The sequence below is a fragment of the Mytilus trossulus genome, chromosome 7, assembly GCF_036588685.1.
Source record: "Mytilus trossulus isolate FHL-02 chromosome 7, PNRI_Mtr1.1.1.hap1, whole genome shotgun sequence".
NCBI lineage: Eukaryota > Metazoa > Mollusca > Bivalvia > Mytilida > Mytilidae > Mytilus > Mytilus trossulus.
The window spans coordinates 32,465,423-32,489,186 of record NC_086379.1 but is presented as its reverse complement, the minus strand read 5'-3'; the positions used below and the strand labels follow the sequence as shown (position 1 = coordinate 32,489,186).

Here is a 23,764-nt window from a genome sequence, read left to right as displayed (position 1 = left end):
CTTGGTTTCTGTAGTATCCTCTATCACAAGCTCACTGAGATATACGGAATGTAAATACTGATTGACTGACAATTGGGTTAAAGAGAAACAGGGAAATCTTCAATATATCTGACTTTAAAATCAAAGAACTAAGCCAATCTTTTTGTTGAGGTGTACATTTTCAACTGGCAGGTGTCATCTGACCTTGTCCTCATTTTCATGGTTCAGTGTTTACAGTAAAGTTTTTGTGTTTTGGTCTGTTTTTCTAATACTGTAAGCAATAGGTCTACTATATTTGGTATATGGAATGATTGCAAGTTATACAGGTCTAGCTGGTAGGTTTCATCTGACATTAACCTCATTTTCATGGTTCAGTGGTCAAAGCTAAGTTTTTGGGTCAACTATATTTGGTGAATGGAAATATTTTATGATGTTCATGTCAATGTCACAGGTTTTATTTAACCTTGACATCATTTTCACTGGTATTGCTCAGTGTAACCTTTTTGTGTTTTTGTCTGTTTTTCTTAAACTATAAGCAATAGTTCAACTGAATTTGTTTAATGGCAGAATTGAAATCTGTACATCACACCACATCTTCCTATATCTATGTCTGCCTGGCATGGTTCATCTGACCTTGACCTCATGGTTCATGCATGTTCATTGGTCATTGTTTAGTGTACTTGGTTATTGTATGATTGCCAATGAGACAACTGTCCACAAGAAACCAAAATGACACAGAAATTATTGCGAACCCTATCATAGTTTTCCACAGATTCACCTGCAAGTTACCTGTCGATTTAAACTTTTGGCAGTTCTATTGTCCCATCTTACAGATACAATAGATATTGTTCTCTGTTTAGTTTATTCAATGGGTCCTTTAAATTTCTTGCAAGAGAAATCTATCACTCACTGATTAATTTACATGAACAAAAAATTGAACTGTCAATGATGGAAATACTATAAAAAACAAACAAAAATAATCAATTTTTGCACAAATACTAATATTTATTAGTTATATTCTTATGAATTGGTTCTTTTAAATGAAAATTCATATTAAATACATGTGTATCTGCATTCTTACATCAAATTTGCTAACTTGATAGAAAATATGGACCTTTGGTTCACTGTTTTTTACAATCCAAGATGGAGGAAGACACCCATACCACCTTAACTCATATGATACTTCAAATTTGAAACAAAAGTTAAGATATTATAAATCACTTGAATGGTTATGTTTTAATGTAAAGCATGTGTTCATGGACTTTCATCCTTTATCTGATCAAAATCTTCAGAAATGTACTGCTATACATTGTATGTTGTCTTTCTGTCCTCTAATTGGTTGATAGCTTTTTCTTATGCTTGCAGCATTTTAAACAATTGACGCTGTCCAACACTGTAAAATAGAATAGCATTCATGACATTCACGGCCCAAATCGTCCTAAAAAAGGGGGGGTATACTGTTTTACCTCTGTCTGTCCTTCTGTCAGTCCCTCAGTCAGTCCGTCCGTCCCATGAATATTTTTCGTCGCATTTTTCTCAGGAATTACAATACAATGATTTCTGAAATTTGGTTTCAGGATTTTTATGTCAGCTATACTGTGTAATGAGTTTTCAGATTCATCACTTGAAAACTTCCTGTTTACCGAACACTTTGCATATTTTTACACTATTAATATTATCCACTTGCGGCGGGGGTATCATCAGTGAGCAGTAGCTTGCAGTTTCACTTGTTCTTAATGTTTCATGCATATACATGCAGGAACATTCTACTCACACCAAAATATCATTTTGCATTCATTGGGACACTTTTTATATCATTTTGTGCATATATCCCACATAGCACACATAAAATCCTCATTTAGGGGAGGATACAAAAATAAGAAACACAAATAAAACATATATTTAATAAACAGATACTGTAGCTTTGAAAGTATTATTCATAATATATATGAATGTACAATTGTATTAATAAAAACCTATACTATTTTTTAACAGTCAAGAACTAGCAGTAAGCTAGCTTACATAATTATGTACATTATTTGCAAAATGAAAAAAAAGTTTAAAGTAGATGTATATTCAGGTAATTAATAAATAAACTAGATGTGTCAAAGCAACACAAATGGCCCCGTCACAAAAAATTGAAAAATCTGCAATTTCAATAACAGATGAGGACACAAACATGATGGTCGTTTCACATATCAAAAATCAACTCAAAATCGGAAGGCGTATAGAAAAAAAAGTCTGTATAACTGTGATTTTCAACAATTTTAAAAGTTGTAAACCCTTAATTTTGGCAAAAATTAGTGGAGCAGAACGAAACTTAAATTTGATCTGTAACTCATCTTGGTTAACTCACATACCAAAAATCAGCCCAATATCTGAAGGCTTTTAGAAAAAAACTCTGTATAATGGTTTGTTGCGGAATGACGGAATGACGGAATTTCGGACAAAGGTAAAACTATTATATATATTATGGCACCGTCAACTTCGTAAAATCCAAAACTGATAATTGAAAAAAAGCTTTTTAAACAAGGTGCTGAACAAGAACATGATGCACACCTGTGCCTGTATCACTGAATCTGGTGAACAAAATAATTAGCCAGTTATACTTATAAGAACTTTTATATGCACATACTTGCATTGCTGATCATTTTTGCTACAAAAATGCTTATTTGGACCCCCCTTTTTGGCCCCTAATTCCTAAACTATTGGGACCATAACCCCCAAAGTCAATCCCAACCTTCCCAACGACGATGCAGACGACATGATAACACATATATTAAGGAAATAACTCCTTAAAAGAGTGATTGAACAATTTTATCTACCAGTATATTGACTTATTTGTTTATCTGTCTTGCTGACTTTTAATGATATTTTTTTAAAGCAGTTATCAAAATTTTGCATTTGACCACTATCTGCTTTATTCAGCCATGTTGACCATGTTGATTGGCAGAAAAAGTATATTGGACAGATTTTTTAAAAAGATACTGTAATGATGATTTAGGCTTAATTTGATTCATTAATTTCAAAGAAGAACTTATTTTTGTAAAAGTAAATGGACGATGTTGGACAACAACCACAGATGCAAAGTCATGAGAAAATTTTTTGTGGCCAATTAAAAAAAATGTACACTACTTAAGGTGGTATTGGAGTCTAAAATAAAAATGATAGAATTTGTTCATACTTTGCCAAAATGTAGTATCTATTGATACATGTTAAAAAATATTATAAAAATGGTAGGTCACCGTGCATTTTTTCAAGCTACGGGTCGTGGCAAAATGACACATTTTGTATGGATTATACAGGAAAAAACACCATTTTGTGAATAGAAACTAAACGAAATGATAGAATTGTAAAATAAATTAGGAAAATATAGCTTTCAAACAATGCTTTGATAATATCAAAAGAAAAGATAGGGTCACCGTACGTTTTTTCCGGCTAAAATACAAAGTAAGAAAATTCCATGAACAATCCAACAGAAAATGCACTGTTTTAGAGTTACCTCCCCTTAAAATGACAATTTCAAAATATTTAAAAACAACCAAAAATAATCTGCACTTGTACATATATTTATATGGATAAGTTATATTCTTATAAATTGGATCTTTTAAATGTAAAAACACATGAAATATCTGCATTCTTGCATCAAATTTTGCTAATTTGATAGAAAATATGGACCTTAGATTCTCTGTTTTTTACAATCCAAGATGGCGAAAGACACCCATACCACCTTAAAAGCTTTACTATGTCGCTAAAAAGACTATTAAATAAATATGAATTATTTTATTTTAAACTATGCTGAAATTTACTCACACAATACTTGTGACTTTAAATATGCCATTGACTATACGCTTAAGTTAAAATAATAATATGCTTTCTTTGGTATTACAAAATTAATTAATTTTACATTGTAATAAAATATATAAATCAGTTATCTCCCTTCAGTCCCTCCTCTAACCAACAAAGAAGAGCAATGTATATCTAAGAACACTTAATTTGCCTTAAACTAAATTGTGGGGACATAAAAGGTTACAATTACATTTATTAATCATCAGCTTGCACTTATGATTTTGCCTACTTCTGTCTTGTCATCAGTAGTTCCATGAAAATGAATTTACATGTTGGTGAAAATAAATGGGGAATTTGTCCATGGGACACAGATCAGATGATTCATTATAAAGGGACATAACTCAAGAACGGTAGAAGTGACCCTTCCCATATTTGTAATTGATCTGAGCTTTGTGGTAATAAGCATTATGTATAAGGTACATAACATTTGGTAAGTAATGGAATTGAAATGAAAAAGTAGCAATATTTATATGTATAGTCACATTTTTACTGTTTTTTGCTTATTTAAGAAATTTTTGTTTTGGATTTAGGGTTATACAACTAACATAAACTTCAGTAGAGTTACTTAAACTGTCGCACATGAAATATAAGACATTTTGACTGAATTATTCGTTAATAACTGTTTTAGACAACATAAAAACTATGAAAATGTGTTTCTAAGAAACTGACCCAAATGCATGATTTCATCAAAGCAACTCTAGCATAAAAATGATACAACATAAAACTCATACTCCAATACACAGCACAATTTTGGTTAAATTAACATTAAAAAAAAACCATATCTGAATATTGTACAGGGCTGTGGCAGCTAAAGATATTGAAAGTTAAATTGATGTTAAATATGCATCAAAATTAATATGATTGTGCTCAATCTTGATGTAAATAAGGCTGTTAGTTTTCTCTTTTGAATTTTTTTTACATTGTCATGTTGGGGCCTGGGGCCTTTAATAGCTGACTATGCGATATGGTCTTTGCTCATTGTTGAAGGTGACCTATAGTTGTTAATTTCTGAGTCATTTTGGTCTCTTGTGGAGAGTTGTCTCTTTGGCAATCATACTTCATCTTCTTTTTTTATATTGTAATCTAAGATGCATCTGTGATTTCAATGAATAACATTTGCTGTGGGGGTGACATTGGTCCCTTAAAGGCTTTACATCAATAATTTAAAAAATAAGAAAAGTAATCCTCAGGAGTGTGGAAATTTCCAAGTAAAAAGTATTTTCTCCAATAAGTCATCACCTTATGTGTCTCAGGAAAAGTTAAATTGATAAGTTTGTTTCATAAACTTATGATAAATGGTAAGAATTTGCCCTTTTATTATAGCTATGAATCATGTTTTGTTTTTTCATGTGCCGCTACAGGTTAAGCAGTTCATATAATACCAGTGTTTTATGTAAACATTAACTTCATTGTTAGTCATTAAAATTTATAAAAAAATAAAAAATACACCAATAAATTCCATTTTTTTATGTTGGGAGTATGAATTCTAACTTTATGCTAAAAAGTTCTGTAAGTATATTTTGATTTTGATGCAGAAGTTTAAAGCATTTTTAATGGAACCATCAGAAACAAAAGTAATTCCCAAGGTATTCATGAAAGTGTATTCTCCTTTAGAATTCATTTAGTTGATGAGTGAGATTTAAAAAAAAAGGTAAACAAGCTCCTTCATAATAACCGATATTACAATAACATTTAACCAAAGTTAAAAATTGTCTGTCTTGTGTGGTTCCTTAATAGCTTACAACATGGTTTCCTTTATAAGAATTTGGATAACTAGTGCTTGCAATATTAGATCTGATAATAGTAAAACATATTATACTTTTTAACTATGATGAATTACCATACACTTATGTCTATAATGAAATGGAAATAAAAACCTCTTCTACTGTAAAAAGTAATTTAAAAGATATACTGCCAACTGTCAAATCTGAAATAAAAAAAAAAAGCTTTGAAGTATGCCCCATACATACACAAACAGGGTCTAAAATGTTTTAAAATAACAACTTTTATAAGAACTACTTAAAATTATTTGTCTTCTTTTAACAATTTATATTTAATTCTTTTACTAGGACCAGGTCCATCTGCATCCTCTTCAGAATGAGTCCTTTTCCTGGATTTCAATGGCCCTGGTGCTGACGATGGAAATGGTTGTAACAACCATTGAACATTGTTCTTCAAAAATTCTTTAAGTCCAGGTGGTAATTCTACAGCAGTTAAAACATCTAAATGAGACGGAATTACTTTTCTCAAAACTTGACAACACATAAATTGCAATGAGGTTGGAAATGAACAACATCTAATTATTTTCATTCCACTTCTAGCTGCCGTTGATGAAACCACTGGATAAAGAATCTTCCCTTGCAACCCTGTGTAGGCTATACCTAAAATGTAAACAAAATAATCTCTAAATGATAAACCAGATGCTCCGCAGGGCGCAGCTTAATACGACCGCAGAGGTTGAACCCTGAACGGTTGGGGAAAGTATGGACACAACATTCAAGCTGGATTCAGCCCTAAATTTGGATTGTGATTAAATAGTTGACACAGCATAGGTTTCTGACACAGAATGAATGTGGTCTAATGAATTTAAAAAATAATAATTTGCCTAAATTCACTATGCTGTTGAATAGTAATCCTCTCAAAAAAATGTTTGAAGAGATTTTCTTTTTATTTATGAAATCTGAAATGAGAAAAATTGACCCCCCCCCCCCCCCCCCCCATTTTGTTTCCACATCTCCCTTTCCCTTATTCCAAAACTGATCTCAATTCAAATTTCTAAAGTTGTTTGCAACAATAACTGCGCATTTAAATACATCATAAAATATTAAAATGTAAAAAAAAGTGCTTATTATCACTAAATGGTAAAGATTGTTTTAATTTATCAGTTGGTAGTAAAAGTCAAAATACAATGTATATTGTATAAAACAATGATTTAAGTTGATTCAACTACTATTCTGGACAAAGAAAGATAACTCAAATTTCAAAGAAAATTGAAAATATCTTGCTATTGCACAAATATCTATTCTGGACAAAGAAAGATAACTCCAATTGAAAATTCATTGCTATTGCACAATATTGTGCAATTAGATATTTCTTGCTATTGTGCAATACTGTCAATTGAAGATTTCTTACTATTGAACTATTCTGTGCAATTGAAAATTTCTTGCTATTGCACAATACTGTACAATTGAAGATTTCATGCTATTGCTGAATACTGTGCAATTAAAAATTTCTTGCTATTGTAGAATACTTAATATAATTATTTTGAATCCTGATTTGGACCAACTTGAAAACTGGGCCCATAATCAAAAATCTAAGTACAGCGTATCAAAGAAGCCCATTTTTTGTTTAAATCAAACTATTGAAAATTTATGAACACAAAAGGACGGTTGGGATTGATTTTGGGAGTTGAAGTCCTTTTCAAATTGGTCATCATTAAGGTCCAAAGGGTCCAAAATTAAACTTTAATTTTGGACCCTTTGGACCTTAATGAAGACCAATTTGAAAACGGGACCAAAATTTAAGAATCTACTTACACAGTTAGATTTGGCATTTTAAAAAAAAACCAATTATTCAATTTTTGATGAAATCAAACAAAGTTTAATTTTGGACCCCCATCTGGACCAACTTGAAAACTGGGCAAATAATCAAAAATCTAAGTACATTTTTAGATTCAGCATATCAAAGAACCCCAAGAATTCAATTTTTGTTAAAAATCAAACTAAATTTAATTTTAGACCTTTTGGACCAATTTGAAAAAGGGACTAAAAATTAAGAATCTACATACACAGTTGGATTCGGCATATCAAAGAACCCCAATTATTCAATTTTTGATGAAATCAAACAAAGTTTAGTTTTGGACCCTTTGGGCCCCTTATTCCCAAACTGTTGGGGCCAAAACTCCCAAAATCACTCTTGACCTTCCTTTTATGGTCTTAAACCTTGTGTTTAAATTTCATAGATTTCTATTTACTTATACTAAAGTAATGGTGCGAAAACCAAGAAAAATGCTTATTTGGGCCCTTTTTGGTCCCTAATTCTTAAACTGTTGGGATCTCAACTCCCAAAATCAATCCCAACCTCCTTTTGTGTTCATAAACCTTGGGTTTAAATTTCATTGATTTCTATTCCCTTATACTAAAGTTATTGTGCAAAAAAACAAGAATAATGCTTATTTGGACCCTTTTTGACAATTACTGCTCATTTAAATACATCATACAATATTAAAATGTAATAAAAAGAACATGTTATCACTGAATGGTAAAGATTGTTTGAATTTATCAGTTGGTACTAAAAATGATAATAGGTACATTGTTTATTGTATAAAACAATGATTAAAGTTGATTCAACTACTATTCTATACAAAGAAAGATAACTCCAATTGATTTCTATTTACTTAAATTAAAGTCATTGAACCAAGAATAATGCTTATTTTGGGATTGAACTTAAACTTAAATTATTGTGCGAAAACCAAGAAAATGCTTATTTGGGCCCTTTTTGGCCCCTTTCTCCAAAAATGTTGGGACCTCAACTCCCAAAATTTCAACCCTTTTTTAACCCCTAATTCCTAAACTGTTAGAACCAAAACTCCGAAAATCAATCCCAACCTTCCTATTGTGGGCATAAACCTTGATTCAAAATTTCATAGATTTCTATATACTTAAACTTAAATTATTGTGCGAAAACCAAGAAAATGCTTATTTGGGCCCTTTTTGGCCCCTTTCTCCAAAAATGTTGGGACCTCAACTCCCAAAATCAATCCCAACCTTCCTTTTGTGGTCATAAACCTTGTGTTAAAATTTCATAAATTTCTATTTTAATACTTTTACTAAAGTTAGAGTGCGAAAACTAAAAGTATTTGGACGACGAGGACGATGACGACAACGCCAACGTGATAGCAATATACGACGAAAAATTAAAATTTTTGCGGTCGTATATAAATGAGAGAAATAACATGTGTGAGTACAAAGTTCTAACAGAATACTGGCTCTGACATCCCACAGTATATAAAGGTCTGAAACAGATGTCCCAACAGACAGCGTCATCTGAATTGTCAGAAGTCCTTTTATCACCATATTATGACAGATACCTTGAAAAGGATACATTCAGTTCATCATACTAATAAAAATTGCAAGAATCTTCCATCCCAGCTGTTAACAATTCTACTTTCAAGACATTTAGGATATAAACAGCCTGTTATTTTTTTTTATAACAGATGCTCAATTAACTAGTCATTTGACTAAAGAAACTAAACAACACCAGGTACTACAATATGATCTGATTTGTACATAAAACCAGATGCTCCACAGGGCACAGCTTTATACAACTGCAGAGTTCAGACCCTGAACATTGGGGCAAGTATGGACACAACATTCAAGCTTGAAACAGCTCTGAATTTGGATTGTGATTAAATAGTTGACACAACACAGGTTTCTGACACATAATGAATGTGGTCTAAGAACTTAAACTTAAAAACTTTAAATTTTAAATTGGACATTACCTATCATGGTCCAATATCCAAAATCTAAATACATGGTTAGATTCAGCATATCAAAGATCCCAAGAATTCAATTTTTGATGAAATCAAACAAAGTTCAATTTTGGACCCTTTAAACCTCAATGTGGACCAATTTGATAACCGGCCCAAACATCAAAAATCTTAATACATGGTTAGATTAAGCATATATCAAAGAACCCCATATGTACAATTTTTGTTGAAATCAAATAAAGTTTAATTTTGGACCCCAATTTGGACCAACTTGAAAACTGGGCCTATAATCAAAAGTTTAAGTACATGTTTAGATTCAGCATATCAAAGAACCCCAAGGATTCAATTTTTGTTGAAATCAAACAAACTTTAAATTTGGACCCTGATTTGGACCAACTTGAAAACTGGGCTCATAATAAAACTAGAGGCTCTAAAGAGCCTGTGTCACTCACCTTGGTCTATGTGAATATTAAACAAAGGAAGCAGATTAAAAATTGACTACAAAGGTCAATAACTCCTAAAGGGGTCAACTGACCATTTCGGTCATGTTGACTTATTTGTAGATCTTACTTTGCTGAACATTATTGCTGTTTACAGTTTACCTATATCTATAATAATATTCAATATAATAACCAAAAACAGCAAAATTTCTTTAAAATTACCAATTCAGGGGCAGCAACCCCAAAACAGGTTGTCAAATTCATCTGAAAATTTCAGGGCAGATAGATCTAGACCCTTATAAACAATTTAACCCGTTGTCAGATTTGCTCTAAATGCTTTGGTTTTTGAGTTATAAGCCAAACACTGCATTTTACCCTATGTTCTGTTTTTAGACGTGGCAGCCATCTTGGTTGCTTGCCCTGGTCACTGGACACAATTTTTAAATTAGATACCCCAATGATGATTGTAGCCAAGTTTCAAATAATTTGGCCCAGCAGTTTCAGAGGAGAAGATTTTTCTAAAAGATTACTAAGATTTACGAAAAATGGTTAAAAATTGACTATAAAGGACAATAACTCCTAAAGTGGTCAACTGACCATTTTGGTCATGTTGACTTATTTGTAGATCTTACTTTGCTGAACATTATTGCTGTTTACAATTTATCTCTATCTAAAATAATATTCAAGATAATAACCAAAAACAACAAAATTTCCTTAAAATTACCAATTCAGGGGCAGCAACCTAACAACGGAATGTCAGATTCATCTGAAAATTTCAGGGCAGATAGATCTTAACCTGAAAAACAATTTAACCCCATTTCAGATTTGGTCTAAATGCTTTGGTTTTTGAGTTATAAGTCAAAAACTGCATTTTACCCCTATGTTCTATTTATAGCCATGGCGGCCATCTTGGTTAGTTGGCGGGGTCACCGGACACAATTTTTAAACTAGATACCCAAATGATGATTGTGGCCAAGTTTGGTAAAATTTGGCCCAGTAGTTTCAGAGGAGAAGATTTTTGTAAAAGTTAACGCCGGACGCAGGACGACGATGACTGACGCAGGACGCCAAGTCAGGGATGATTCCAGGTGTTTACAAATGGGCCACTTGAATATCAAATTTTTTTATGCATACAATATAGGACGAAATAATATATCATTTTCCTGTAAAAACGGAAAATGAATATTAAGTTAATTTCTTCTGTACACTGATTGAAGAAATTATTGGATTCAGACCAGGGAAGTTGTAATACATGAATATCATTGCATATAATGCACTATCATCTTAACCTTGGTAAACGAGGCCTATTTCAAAAAACATATATACCACAAGTACCAGCTAACATGCACCTATGGCAGGCTGTTTAGCTATTTATTCCAATTTCAAATTATCTCATAATATATACGGTATCTCATATAATATATAAGATTTATTTAAGATATCTGAAAGTATATGAAATATCTTATAAATATGTTTTGTATAAGATATCTTATATAGTTCATTGGATATCATATTAAGAAAATTATATAAGATATCTTATAAACTTTATAAGATATCTTAATAACTTTATAAGATATCTTAATAACTTTATAAGATATCTTATTAACTTTATAAGATATCTTTCAAACTATATCAAATATCTAATGAACTATTATATCAGATATCTTATAAAGTTTATGAGATATCTTGAAGTTAGATTAAATAGCAAAACGGCTTGCCATATTAACCAGTGAAATTTTTTTAAATGTATTTCAAATAGAACTGGCCAATTGTTGAATTAAGAAAACCAATTACAAAAGTATATATATATGCTTAATTGATAAGTTATTTTAAGCAATTGAACCAGTGAACTTTAAAATTATTTTGATCATTTTCATTTCTTTTGAAACAGTTCCATTATGATGACATCATATTTCAGGGGGGGTCTCATTTCATGAATGGTCTATCATCAACATTATTTTCAAAAACGCTCAAACTTTTGTCTTTTGCGGAAAAAAGAGCAAAATATAAAATAATTTCTTTTACAAAACAAGTTTTAATCAACATAACCGGCTCTGCTTGGCGATCTGCTTTTACCATCAAATTCATTCATCAATGTTATATAAAATTTGCTCTTTGCAGAGGTCTGTTTTGACACCCATTTTGACAAAAAGCATATGTTTTATCAACCTGCTGAGCGATCTACTTTTACGAGACCAAATACGCTCATAACATTTTAACTGCAATTGAATCCGCCCGCTAAAATTGTTTACCTCATGTTGACATAATTAAATCGTTGTTAAGAAAATGCGATCATAGTCAGCATTTTTATCCGGATTTTACTATGTTTTGACGACAAGCTATGAACAGTTATAGTTGCCGTAATCGGTGACGGAAACTTTTCTGGAAATACCGATTTTTGTTTTATTTTCCTGAATTGGGAATTTATATTGACAAACATTTTTTTAGGGCCACTGGCCGATTTAAGGGCTGTTAAGCAGCCCTAAACTATATAGTGGAATCATCCCTGCAAGTGATGAGAAAAGCTCACTTGGCCCTTTGGGCCAGGTGAGCTAAAAATTAAGTACATGTTTAGATTCAGCATATCAAAAAACCCCAAGGTTTTAATTTTTGTTGAAATCAAACAATGTTTAATTTTGGACCCTGATTTGGACTAATATGAAAACTGGGCCAAAAATCAAAGTTCATGTTTAGTTTCAGCATATCTAAGAACCCCAAGAATTCAATTTTTGTTAAAATCAAACTTAATTTAATTTTGAACCCTTTGGACCTTAATGTCAACCAATTTGAAAACGGGACCAAAAATTAGAAATCTACATACACAGTTAGAATCGGCATATCAAAGAACCCCAATTATACAATTTTTGATGAATTCAAAAAAATTTCAATTTTGTACCCTTTGGGCCCCTTATTCCTAAACTGTTGGGACCAAAACTTCCAAAATCGATCCCAACCTTCCTGTTATCGTCATAAACCTTGTGTTTAAATTTCATAGATTTCTATTCACTTATACTAAAGATATGGTGCGAAAACCAAGAAAAATGCTTATTTGGGCCCCTTTTTGGTCCATAATTCCTAAACTGTTGGGACCTCAACTCCCATAATCAATCCCAACCTTCCTTTTGTGTTCATAAACCTTGTGTTTAAATTTCATTGATTTATATTTACTAAGAATAATGCTTATTTAGGCCCTTTTTTGTCCCCTAATTCATATACTGTTGGGACCCAAACTCCCGAAATCAATCCCAACCTTCCTTTTGTAGTCATAAATCTTGTGTCAAAATTTCATAGTTTTCTATTGACTTAAACTAAAGTTTTAGTGCGAAAACCAAGAAAATGCTTATTTGGGCCCTTTTTGGCCCCTAGTTCCTAAACTGTTGGGACCAAAACTTCCAAAATCAATCCCAACCTTCCTTTTATGGTCATAAACCTTGTGTTTAAATTTCATAGATTTCTATTTTCTATACTTAAGTTAAAGTTCGAAGACTAAAAGTCTTCGGACAACGACGCCAACGTAATACCAATATACGACCAAAACATTTTTTCAATTTTTGCGGTCGTATAAAAATTGGTCTACGAAATTAGAGTGTAACCTTTATGGAAATAAGTTAATAGAATAGAATTTCTTTAAAAAAAAAAAAAACTATTTCTCTGAATCAGGTTTGAAGGTACCGGTAATTAGCAATCAATAGCTACTGTCTCCCTAGGAAATAAACATAGCAATTAGGAGGGCCCAACAGAACAAGCCATTTGGGAGTATTGCATGGCAATACATAATCCCCTACCGGCAAAAAATTACATTACACTGGAACAAAATACAAACATGTTCTTTAACTTGTCATGGTGTAAACAGTGTGAAAAACTGATTGTATGAGTTAAATTTTCAAGTCCAAGGACCATAACATGGATAAAATTATCAGACCAAAACAAAGATTTGAACTTGATCTGTAACTTGTCATGATAAAACTATATACCAACATGACTAATAATCAATCAATATCTTCAAGCCTGATCAAAACTAGTGGCTCTAAAGAGCCAGTGTCACTCACATTGGTCTATGTGAATATTAAACAAAGGAAGCAGATGGATTCATGACAAAATTGTGTTTTGGTGATGGTGATGTGTTTGTACATCTTACTTTACTAAACAGTCTTGCTGCTTACAATTATCTCTATCTAAATGAACTTGGCCCAGTAGTTTCAGTGGAAAATGTTAATAAAAATTTACAAATTTTATGAAAATTGTTAAAAATTGACTATAAAGGACAATAATTCCTTAGGGGGTCAATTGACCATTTTGGTCAGAGTGACTTATTTGTCAATCTTACTTTGCTGAACATTATTGCTGTTGACACTTTATCTCTATATCTATAATAATATTCAAGATAATAACCAAAAAGAGCAAAATTTTCTTAAAATTACTGATTCAGAAGCAGCAACCCAACAACATGTTGTCCTATTCATCTGAAAATTCCAGGGCAGATACATCTTGACCTGATAAACAATTTTACCCCATGACAGATTTGCTCTAAATGCTTTGGTTTTTGAGTTATAAGCCAAAAACTGCATTTTACCCCTATATTCTATTTTTACCTGTGGCAGCCATCTTGATTTGATGGCCGTGTCACATTTTTTAAACTAGATACCCCAAAGATGATTGTGGCCAAGTTTGGATTAATTTGGCTAAGTAGTTTCATAGGAGAAGATTTTTGTAAAAGATTGTTAAGATTTAAGAAAAATGGTAAAAATTTGACTATAAAGGGCAATAACTCCTAAAGGGGTCAAGTGACCATTTCGGTCTTGTTAATTTATTTGTAAATTTTACTTTGCTGAACATTATTGCTGTTTACAGTTTATCTCTATCTATAATAATATTCAAGATAATAACCAAAAACTGCAAAATTTTCCGTAAAATTACTAATTTGGTGGCAGCAACCCAACAATGGGTTGTCAGATTTGTCTGAAAATTTCAGGGCAGATAGATCTTGACCTAATAGACAATTTTACTTCATGTCAGATTTGCTTTAAATACTGCTCTAAATGCTTTGGTTTCAGAGTTATAAGCCAAAATCTACATTTTACCCCTATGATCTATTTTTAGCTATGGCAGCCATCTTGGTTGGTTGGGGGAATCACGCTACACATTTTTTAAACTAGACATCCCAATGATGATTGTCGCCAAGTTTGGTTAAATTTGGCTCAGTAGTTTCAGAGAAGATTTTTTTAAAATACTAAAATTTTTGAAAAATGATTAAAAATTGACTATAAAGGGCAATAACTCCTTAAGGGGTCAACTGACAATTTTGGTTATTTTGACTTCTTTGTAGATCTTACTTTGCTGAACATTATTGCTGTTGACACTTTATCTCTATATCTATAATAATATTCAAGATAATAACCAAAAACTGCAAAATTTTCCTTAAAATTAATAATTTGGTGGCAGCAACCCAACAATGGGTTGTCAGATTTGTCTGAAAATTTCAGGGTAAATAGATCTTGACCTTATAGACAATTTACTCCATGTCAGATTTGCTCTAAATACTGCTCTTAATGCTTTGGTTTCAGAGTTATTAGCCAAAATCTACATTTTACCCCTATGTTCAATTTTTAGCCATGGCGGCCATCTTGGTTGATTGGCGGGGTCACGCCACATATTTTTTAAACTAGACCTCCCAATGATGATTGTGGCCAAGTTTGGTTAAATTTGGCCCAGTTGTTTCAGAGGAGAAGATTTTTGTAAAAGTTAATGACGACAGACGATGACAACAACAGACGCAAAGTGATGAGAAAAGCTCACTTAGCCCTTCGGACCAGGTGAGCTAAAAATGATTGTTTTGGCCCCTTTTTGGTCCTTATTTCCCAAACTGTCTGCACCATCACCCTCAAAATTAATCAAAACCTTCTTCTTGTGGTATTAAACATTGTGGTATAATTTCAGAGCAATTGAAATACAAAATGTACCTATATAAGTTATTATCCTGGAAGTAGAAAAATGCTTGTTTAAGCCCCTAAAAGGACCCAAAATTCCTAAACGGTTTGGACCATTATCCCCAAATTCAATCCCAACCTTAACTTTGTGGTATTGAACCTTCTTACTGAATTTCATAGAGATCCATTGACTAAACTCAAGTAATGGTCCGGAAACCACATGCATCTTCCGACAACATCATACCATTATACGACACAAAAAAAAATAATTTTGCGGTCGTATAAAAAAGTCTGTATAACTGATTTTTGAAAATTCATCTTAGTCCAAAGCACGTCATAACAGCAAAAATTAGCCAAGCGAAGCAAAACTTAATCTTGATTTGTAACTCATCATGGGTAAATCACATACTTAAAATCAGCCCAATATCTGAAGGCGTTTAGAAAAAAATAATGGCTTGTGACGGACTGATGGAATTAGGAACAAGGGTAAAACTATATGGAACGGACAACTTTGTTGCGGGGCCATAAAAATAACAATTACTCTACATACCTAAAGGTTTTCTGTTCTTGTAGAAAGACAATGTTCCATGCCACATATCTAAATGTACCCCCACTATAGAACCCTGACCAAACTTGGAGGAATATGATTGTTTATGTTTCTTGTGTTGTAAGTGCCCAGTGTAAGATAGTCCCCAAGAATCTGAGTCCTGACCAATCATACTACAGAATACATGTCGACACTTGTTCAAATCTATATCTGTTGTACATACGCCAACCATCTACAAAATAATATGCAATGTTCACTCATATAAATTTCATGCTTTAAAAGAGTAATTATATGCAATGTTTAACCAGGAATATGTATTACTACAATATTCTATTAACATATTCATTCATCAATAAAATGAATAAACTTTTAAATGCTTATGTAATTTTCCTCATTTTGCAATTCCTTTGGCCAAATTATGGCCTTTACCATACATGTACCTACTGCTTCAGAATAAACAAGACAAACTACTACTGGTGTTAGACAATGTTTGCTTCATGCTATAATGAATGATGATGAATTTCAATTGCATATCTGTAAAAAAGAAGATGTGGTATGATTGACAACGAGACAACTCTTCACAAGAGACCAAATAACACAAAATTTAACAATCAATAGGTCACTGTATCTGTTTATTTTCAATCCTCTCTCTATTAAACCTTGCACAGTGATATAAGAGCACAATATAAGAACAAACTATTTTATCAAAGCATCATCCATGCTGTAATCCAGTTATATTTATGGATAGTAGGACATATTTCATGATCTCATTTTCCATATTACTTTCTTAATACCAACTGCCGTAAAACAATTTAGGACAGAGTATTTTGCCATGCATGCATGCATTGTCAGCTGTCATCACTGATGGGTTTTATTCATTTTAGATGGGGGAACAGTGACCTGTAGATGTTCACAGGCTAATTGTCCTTTGGTTTTAGGTATATCATACTTGTCTCATTGACAACCATACCACATATCCTTATTTTCATAATAAGAAATTTATTTTAGATTTTGTCTATAATTTTTTTTTTTCATAGATTTATCATGGGACTACACATGTACCCACTGGACCTACCATATCTGTACCATACACAGGTGTTGTCATTTTGATCTCCCAATAATACTGATCTTTATGTAACTTTGTATCCCCCCGCACAGCTGCCGTGCCACCACTGTAATCTATATGAAACATAACCTCTCTATCTCCTTCTTTTATAAAGCTTGCATGGGACTTACTCTTCTCATCCCATGTCCAATCAAAACCTGTTAATATACAATAGGTAAGTTAATTAAGATATAATACTCACTGGAACTTACTACAAATGCAATATATGATTTTTATATGTTGTTTCTCCACACTATAAACCAATAATATTTTGTTTTGAACCTTCTATGTTCTCCCTGCCTAAATGGTCTAAGCAGTTGATAGTCAGTATTCACTAGCCTGTCAACACTGATAATTGGACCCATGACTCATTGACTGTATAGGAGTGACTGGAAACAAACAGAATATGGTCATTCTTGTCTTCTCCCTACAGACAGTATAATTCTTGATGTATCTGTCTGGTTGTGTGAAATGTTTAAATACATAGCAACATCCAGTCAGAATGGGGTTATTCAATTTGATGCCTAATGTAGAGTGAAGAACCTTTGAGATAATTCTTTGAGTGAACCGTAGGCAGCCTGTTGCAACCTAAATTTCTGTCTGTATAATTATATTTCATTTATCATTATGAGCAAAGAGTCAGTACTGAAATTTGTACTATAGGCGGTTTCTGTGTACCATATTCTTGTTTCAAGGGTCTTATTTAAGTAGTTTTAAAAAAAAGTTATTCATACACAGACTCTTACATGTATCTTCTTCTCCACAGGTACATTCTTTTTCTTTGCCTTTCTTGTGACAATCACAGAATGCTTCTCCTTTTGACTTTACATTAATCATTTCAAGATTAATGCTGTCTTCGTCTGAAGATATGGGACTATCAAGGTCACTTGTTGAGTATCTGGCAATAGAAAAAAATATTTTTTGAAGAAATGTCTTCTGAACTATCTGTTAACATTTATGAGTCAGCAAGAGACAATTTTCACTGTGTTGCTTTTTTAAGGTGTACTATATACACATTTATTCTTTTCCATGTATATACATTGTATGTATAACAATGACCAGCCCATGTTGGTAATTCAATGTACTTGTGTATAAATAACACAGATGTAATATGTTTATTGTATGCATGATTGGCAAATTATCATTATTTCTTCGAAATTAACCAAAGAATCATCAAACAATTAAGACAAAATTATCCTGATTGTCACAACATAAAATCCACAAGATTATAATACATATATGTAATATATTTAGATTCATGCGATATAATGAAAATAATTTAAACAAAAGTGAAACAAGAGTGCACACGCTGAAATGTTTCGCCTTCTTTACTAATCATTGATATTATGTTGATAGTCCTTAATATAAAGCTTTATTAAAACTGTCACATAAACTTAACATGAACCAAGATAACTAACCATTGACCAATGAACCATGAACATGAGGTCAAGGTCAGATGAACCATGCCAGGCAGACATGTACAGCTAACAATTCGGAATTCCATACAACAAATATAGTTAACCTATTGCTTATAGCATGTATAGTTTAAGAAAAACAAACCAAAACACAAAAAGTCAACACTGAGCAATGAACCGTGAAAATGAGGTAACGATCAAATAAAATCTGCGCTACTGACATATAGATCATAAAATATTTCCATACACCAAATATAGTTGATGTATGGAATATAGTATTAGATAAAAACACCAAATCTCAAAAACTTTACTTTGACCACTGAACCATGAAAATGAGGTCAAGGTCAGATAACATCTGCACGCTAGACATGTACACCTTACAATTATTCCATACAACAATTATAGTAGACCTATTGCATAAAGTATGAGAAAAACAGACCAAAACCAAGAGTGCACACACTGAAATGTCTCGCCTTCTTTATTAATCATTGATATTATGTTGATAAAGCTTTGTTACAACTCACATAATCTCAACATTAACCAAGAAAACAAAACATTGATCAATGAACCATGAAAATGAGGTCAAGGTCAGTTGAACAATGCCAGGCAGACATGTACAGCTAACAATTCTTCAATACAACAAATATAGCTGACTTGTTGCTTAAAAATTAAGAAAAACAGACCAAACCACAAACACTTCACACTTAGCAATGAACCGTGAAAATGAGGTCAAGGTCAAATAAAATCTGCGTAACAGAAATATAGATCATAAAATATTTCCATACACCAAATATAGTTGACCGAATGCATAAAGTATTAGAAAAATAGACCAAAACTCAAAAATTTAACTTTGACCACTGAACCATGAAAATGAGGTCAAGGTCAGATGACACCTGTCAGTTAGATCTGTACACCTTACAATCATTCCATACAACAAATATAGTAGACATATTGCATATTGTATAAGAAAAACTGGCCAAAACACAAAAACTGAACCATGAAAATTTGTAAGGGTTCCGCGGAACCCAGTGTCTCGCCTACTTTTGCTGTAAATCGCAGGCTCAGCAAAAATGAGGAAAAAAATCAATAAAAATATTCCTGTTGATACTATAGTATGATTGTAAGAAGCTTCTGTCCAAGTTTGGTAAAAATCTAGGATAGTTAATGAATCTAATTAATGTTTTGAAAATTTTAACTGCAGATTGTATGTAATGTTAACTGGAAGAAAATCTAAGTCCATTTAAAAGTAAAATATAGAAAAATGGAGTTATCTTTTTACAAAATTTACTTCTGGATACTATATCTTATCATCATAAATAAGCTTCTGTCCAAGTTTGGTACAAACCAAGGATAGTTTAAGAAAGTTATTAATATTTTAAAAACTTAACCACAGAGGGAATGTAATGTTTCCCTGCAGAAAAAAATAAGTCCATTTAAAAGTAAAATACGGAAAAAATGGATTATTTTTTTTACAAAATTTACTTCTGGATACTATCTTATGATCATAAACAAGCTTCTGTCCAAGTTTGGCACAAACCCAGGATAGTTTAAGAAAGTTATTAAAATTCTAAAACCTTTCAGGGGCTGATGCAGGAATTTTCGAAAGGGGGGGTGCTAACCCAGGGCAAAGGGGGGGTGCAAAACATATGTCCCGATACAAATGCATTGATCGGCAAAAATAAAGGGGGGGTGCGCACCCCCGGAACCCCCCCTCTGGATCCGCCACTGCCTTTAACCACAGAGTGAATGTTATGTTTCCCCGCAGAAAAAACTAAGTCCATTTATAAGTAAAATACGGATAAATGGAATTTCACTTTTACAAAATTTACTTCTGGATACTACATGTATCTTATGATCATAAACAAGCTTCTGTCCAAGTTTGGTAGAAATCCAGTATAGTTTAAGAAAGTTATTAAAATTTCAAAAACTTTTACCACAGAGTGAATATTTGTGGACGCCGCCGCCGCCGCTGACAGAATGTAGGATCACTTAGTCTTGCTTTTTCGACTAAAGTCGAAGGCTCGACAAAAATGAGGTCAAGGTCAGATGACACCTGCCAGTTGGACATGTACACCTTACAGTCCTTCCATACACCAAATATACTAGACCTATTGCTTGTAGTATCTGAGATATGGACTTGACCACCAAAACTTAACCTTGTTCACTGATCCATGAAATGAGGTTGAGGTCAAGTGAAAACTGTCTGACGGACATCAGGACCTTGCAAGGTATGCACATACCAAATATAGTTATCAAATTACTTATAATAAGAAATAATTTAACATTACAAAAAATCTTAACTTTTTTTTTAAGTAGTCACTGAACCATGAAAATGAGGACAAGGACATTGGACATGTGACTGACGGAAAGTTCGTAACATGAGGCATCTATATACAAAGTATGAAGCATCCAGGTCTTCTACCTTCTAAAATATAAAGCTTTCAAGAAGTGAGCTAACACCGCCACCGCCGCTGTAGCCGCCCCGCGCCGGATCACTATCCCTATGTCGAGCTTTCTGCAACAAAAGTTGCAGGCTCCACAAAAATCTAACTTTAACCACGGGCACTGAACCATGAAAATGAGGTCAAGGTTAGATGACACCTGCCAGTTGGATATGTACACCTTACAGTCCTTCCATACACCGAATATACTAGACCTATAGCTCATACATGTAGTATCTCAGATATGGACTTGACCACCAAAACTTAACCTTGTTCACTGATCCATGAAATGAGGTTGAGATCAAGTCAAAACTGTCTGACGGGCATGAGGACCTTGCAAGGTACGCACATACCAAATATAGTTATCCTATTACTTTAACATTTCAAAAAATTTGAACTTTTTTTTCAAGTGGTCACTGAACCATGAAAATGAGGTCATGGACATTGGCCATGTGACTGACAGAAACTTCATAACATGAGGCATCTATATACAAAGTATGAAGCATTCAGGTCTTCCACCTTCTAAAATATAAGGCTTTAAAGAAGTTAGCTAACGCCGTAGCCGCCGGATCACTATCCCTATGTCGAGCTTTCTGCAACAAAAGTTGCAGGCTCGACAAAAATGGACAGTCTTACATTGTACAATAAAAGAAGATTAAAAGACAGTCGAAAAGTTGAAAACGATATTCAACATCCTCAAAATTTGACTATTGTTATAAAATGTACCCATAAACGATGTTTGACATGTCCAAATTTAATAGAAGAAAGTTCAATTTATTTCAAAAATGGAAAGCATTTTACAGTTAAACAAAATACATGTACATGTACATACATGTCTTGTACCTGATTTTCTCCTACATGTGTATATATTCTTTCTGTTTCAAAGTTTCATTGTATTCATGCATTCTCTCATATATATAATTCAGGTAAACCAAAATTGGAACTCCCAAAGGAGAAAACAGAGAGAAAGGTTCTGGATGCAGCAGCTACATGCAATGTACATACTCTTGAACCTGATGGACTCTACCCAAAACCAAAGGAAGAAATCATATGCTTCATTCTATCTCACTAAAACAACTATTTGTTTGGATTTAAGAATTGCTATGTACAAATGATGTACAATAAACGGCAAAAAAATCTTTTATATTGAACATGTTGAACATCAATAAATATGTAAAACTTTTACTAAAATTTAAATTAGTGTACATGTAGTTGAAGCTACAAAAATATGTTTTGTCATGCATCCGATTGCACCTTAAAAGATGCACATGCTTGATGAAGCTAATTTGTTTAGGGAAATATTGTGTGAATAATTATATACATGTAGCAACTAATTTTATAAACTCATTAGCGTGTTAAAGTTACATTCTTAGTCAATTATATATACAAATACAAATATTATTATTGGCACAAACTCATTAACAATAAATGGTCATGATGGTTAAGACCTACATTGTATACATACAACTATTATAATTGACATGGTAGAATGAAAGGTTCCATGATAACATATCATGCTAAATTATGAAAAGTTACAAAATGATGTATTATATAAGTTCACTATTTCTTATATTTAGACACTCTGATATGAAAGAGGAAGACAGTCTCAGTAATAATACTGAGTTATTATTGACCAATAGAGATATTTTTTCATCAATGGTAATGTTACGCTGTATTTGAAATATAATATTTATTTTATTTTTCTAATATTTCTCGCTTTGAGGTATACAAAATGTATCTATTACATTTTAATAAGAAATGTTGTTCATCCTCAATTTCTCCATTTTTACAGACAGGACAGTATCTTTTCTCTCTAGGAAAATTAAGATGTCTTCCCCTTTCAATCATTAAAGGATGTGCACTTGTGCGTATTTTGCATATATTGCTGCTCTATCATTTAAATTGTTTAGTGAATCAACATGTACATATGTTGATCTTTGACCCATTTTGTAGACTTGACGAAAAAAACTGAGCTTAAAAGACTCCTGTATGTTTGCATTTTGATTTTGCAAGTATTGATCATAAATTCTCTGTTTTACTTGTCCCAAATGCTGCTTTTTTAGACAACTTTTTTCAAGAGACTATCCTACATTACGGTAAACTATATGGCTTTCCAAGTACTGTTTCAATCAGAGTCAGAAACAGAATAATTAATAGATAAAACACAATATAGGAGTATGGTGAAGAGGAACCCTGAGGATCGTTTACCGGAAAACATCATTAAAAAAGTAATGCTGGTGACAAAATATTGCAGTAAATCACAATACACAAATGCAAATGAAAATGAAGATACAAAATAAACAGCTGTGGAAAATAAGTTAAAATAAATTATGTTTTACTGTATTGTTAGTGAATCGGGCTGGATAGGGGAATTACTCTGCTGTTTCTCATCAATATTTGAATTCATTTTCAAAGAATACGATCGCCATTTTCACAATTTTTTGTTAAAATCATCCTCTTCACTTTGTCCACTGTTGACATGTAAAAATAAAATCGTTGCACATTGAAGTTTTCAAAATTTCCATTGATTTCCCTTTGTTCAAACGTTTAAATGACAACGATTTGTTTACATC

General features: G+C 32.4%; 1 protein-coding gene across 1 annotated transcript; it reads right to left on the bottom strand.

The window, feature by feature from the left end:
* Positions 1-1,869: 1,869 nt before the first annotated feature.
* Positions 1,870-23,747, bottom strand: LOC134724960 (SPRY domain-containing SOCS box protein 3-like). The gene is made up of 6 exons (XM_063588379.1): positions 23,531-23,747; positions 18,082-18,233; positions 17,306-17,493; positions 16,234-16,462; positions 3,710-6,209; positions 1,870-3,113 (listed from the first exon to the last, which is right to left on the bottom strand). The coding sequence occupies exons 1-5, from the start codon at positions 23,596-23,598 to the stop codon at positions 5,854-5,856; spliced, it is 993 nt and encodes a 330-aa protein (XP_063444449.1). The 5' UTR covers positions 23,599-23,747; the 3' UTR covers positions 1,870-3,113; positions 3,710-5,853.
* Between the last annotated feature and the right edge of the window lie 17 nt (positions 23,748-23,764).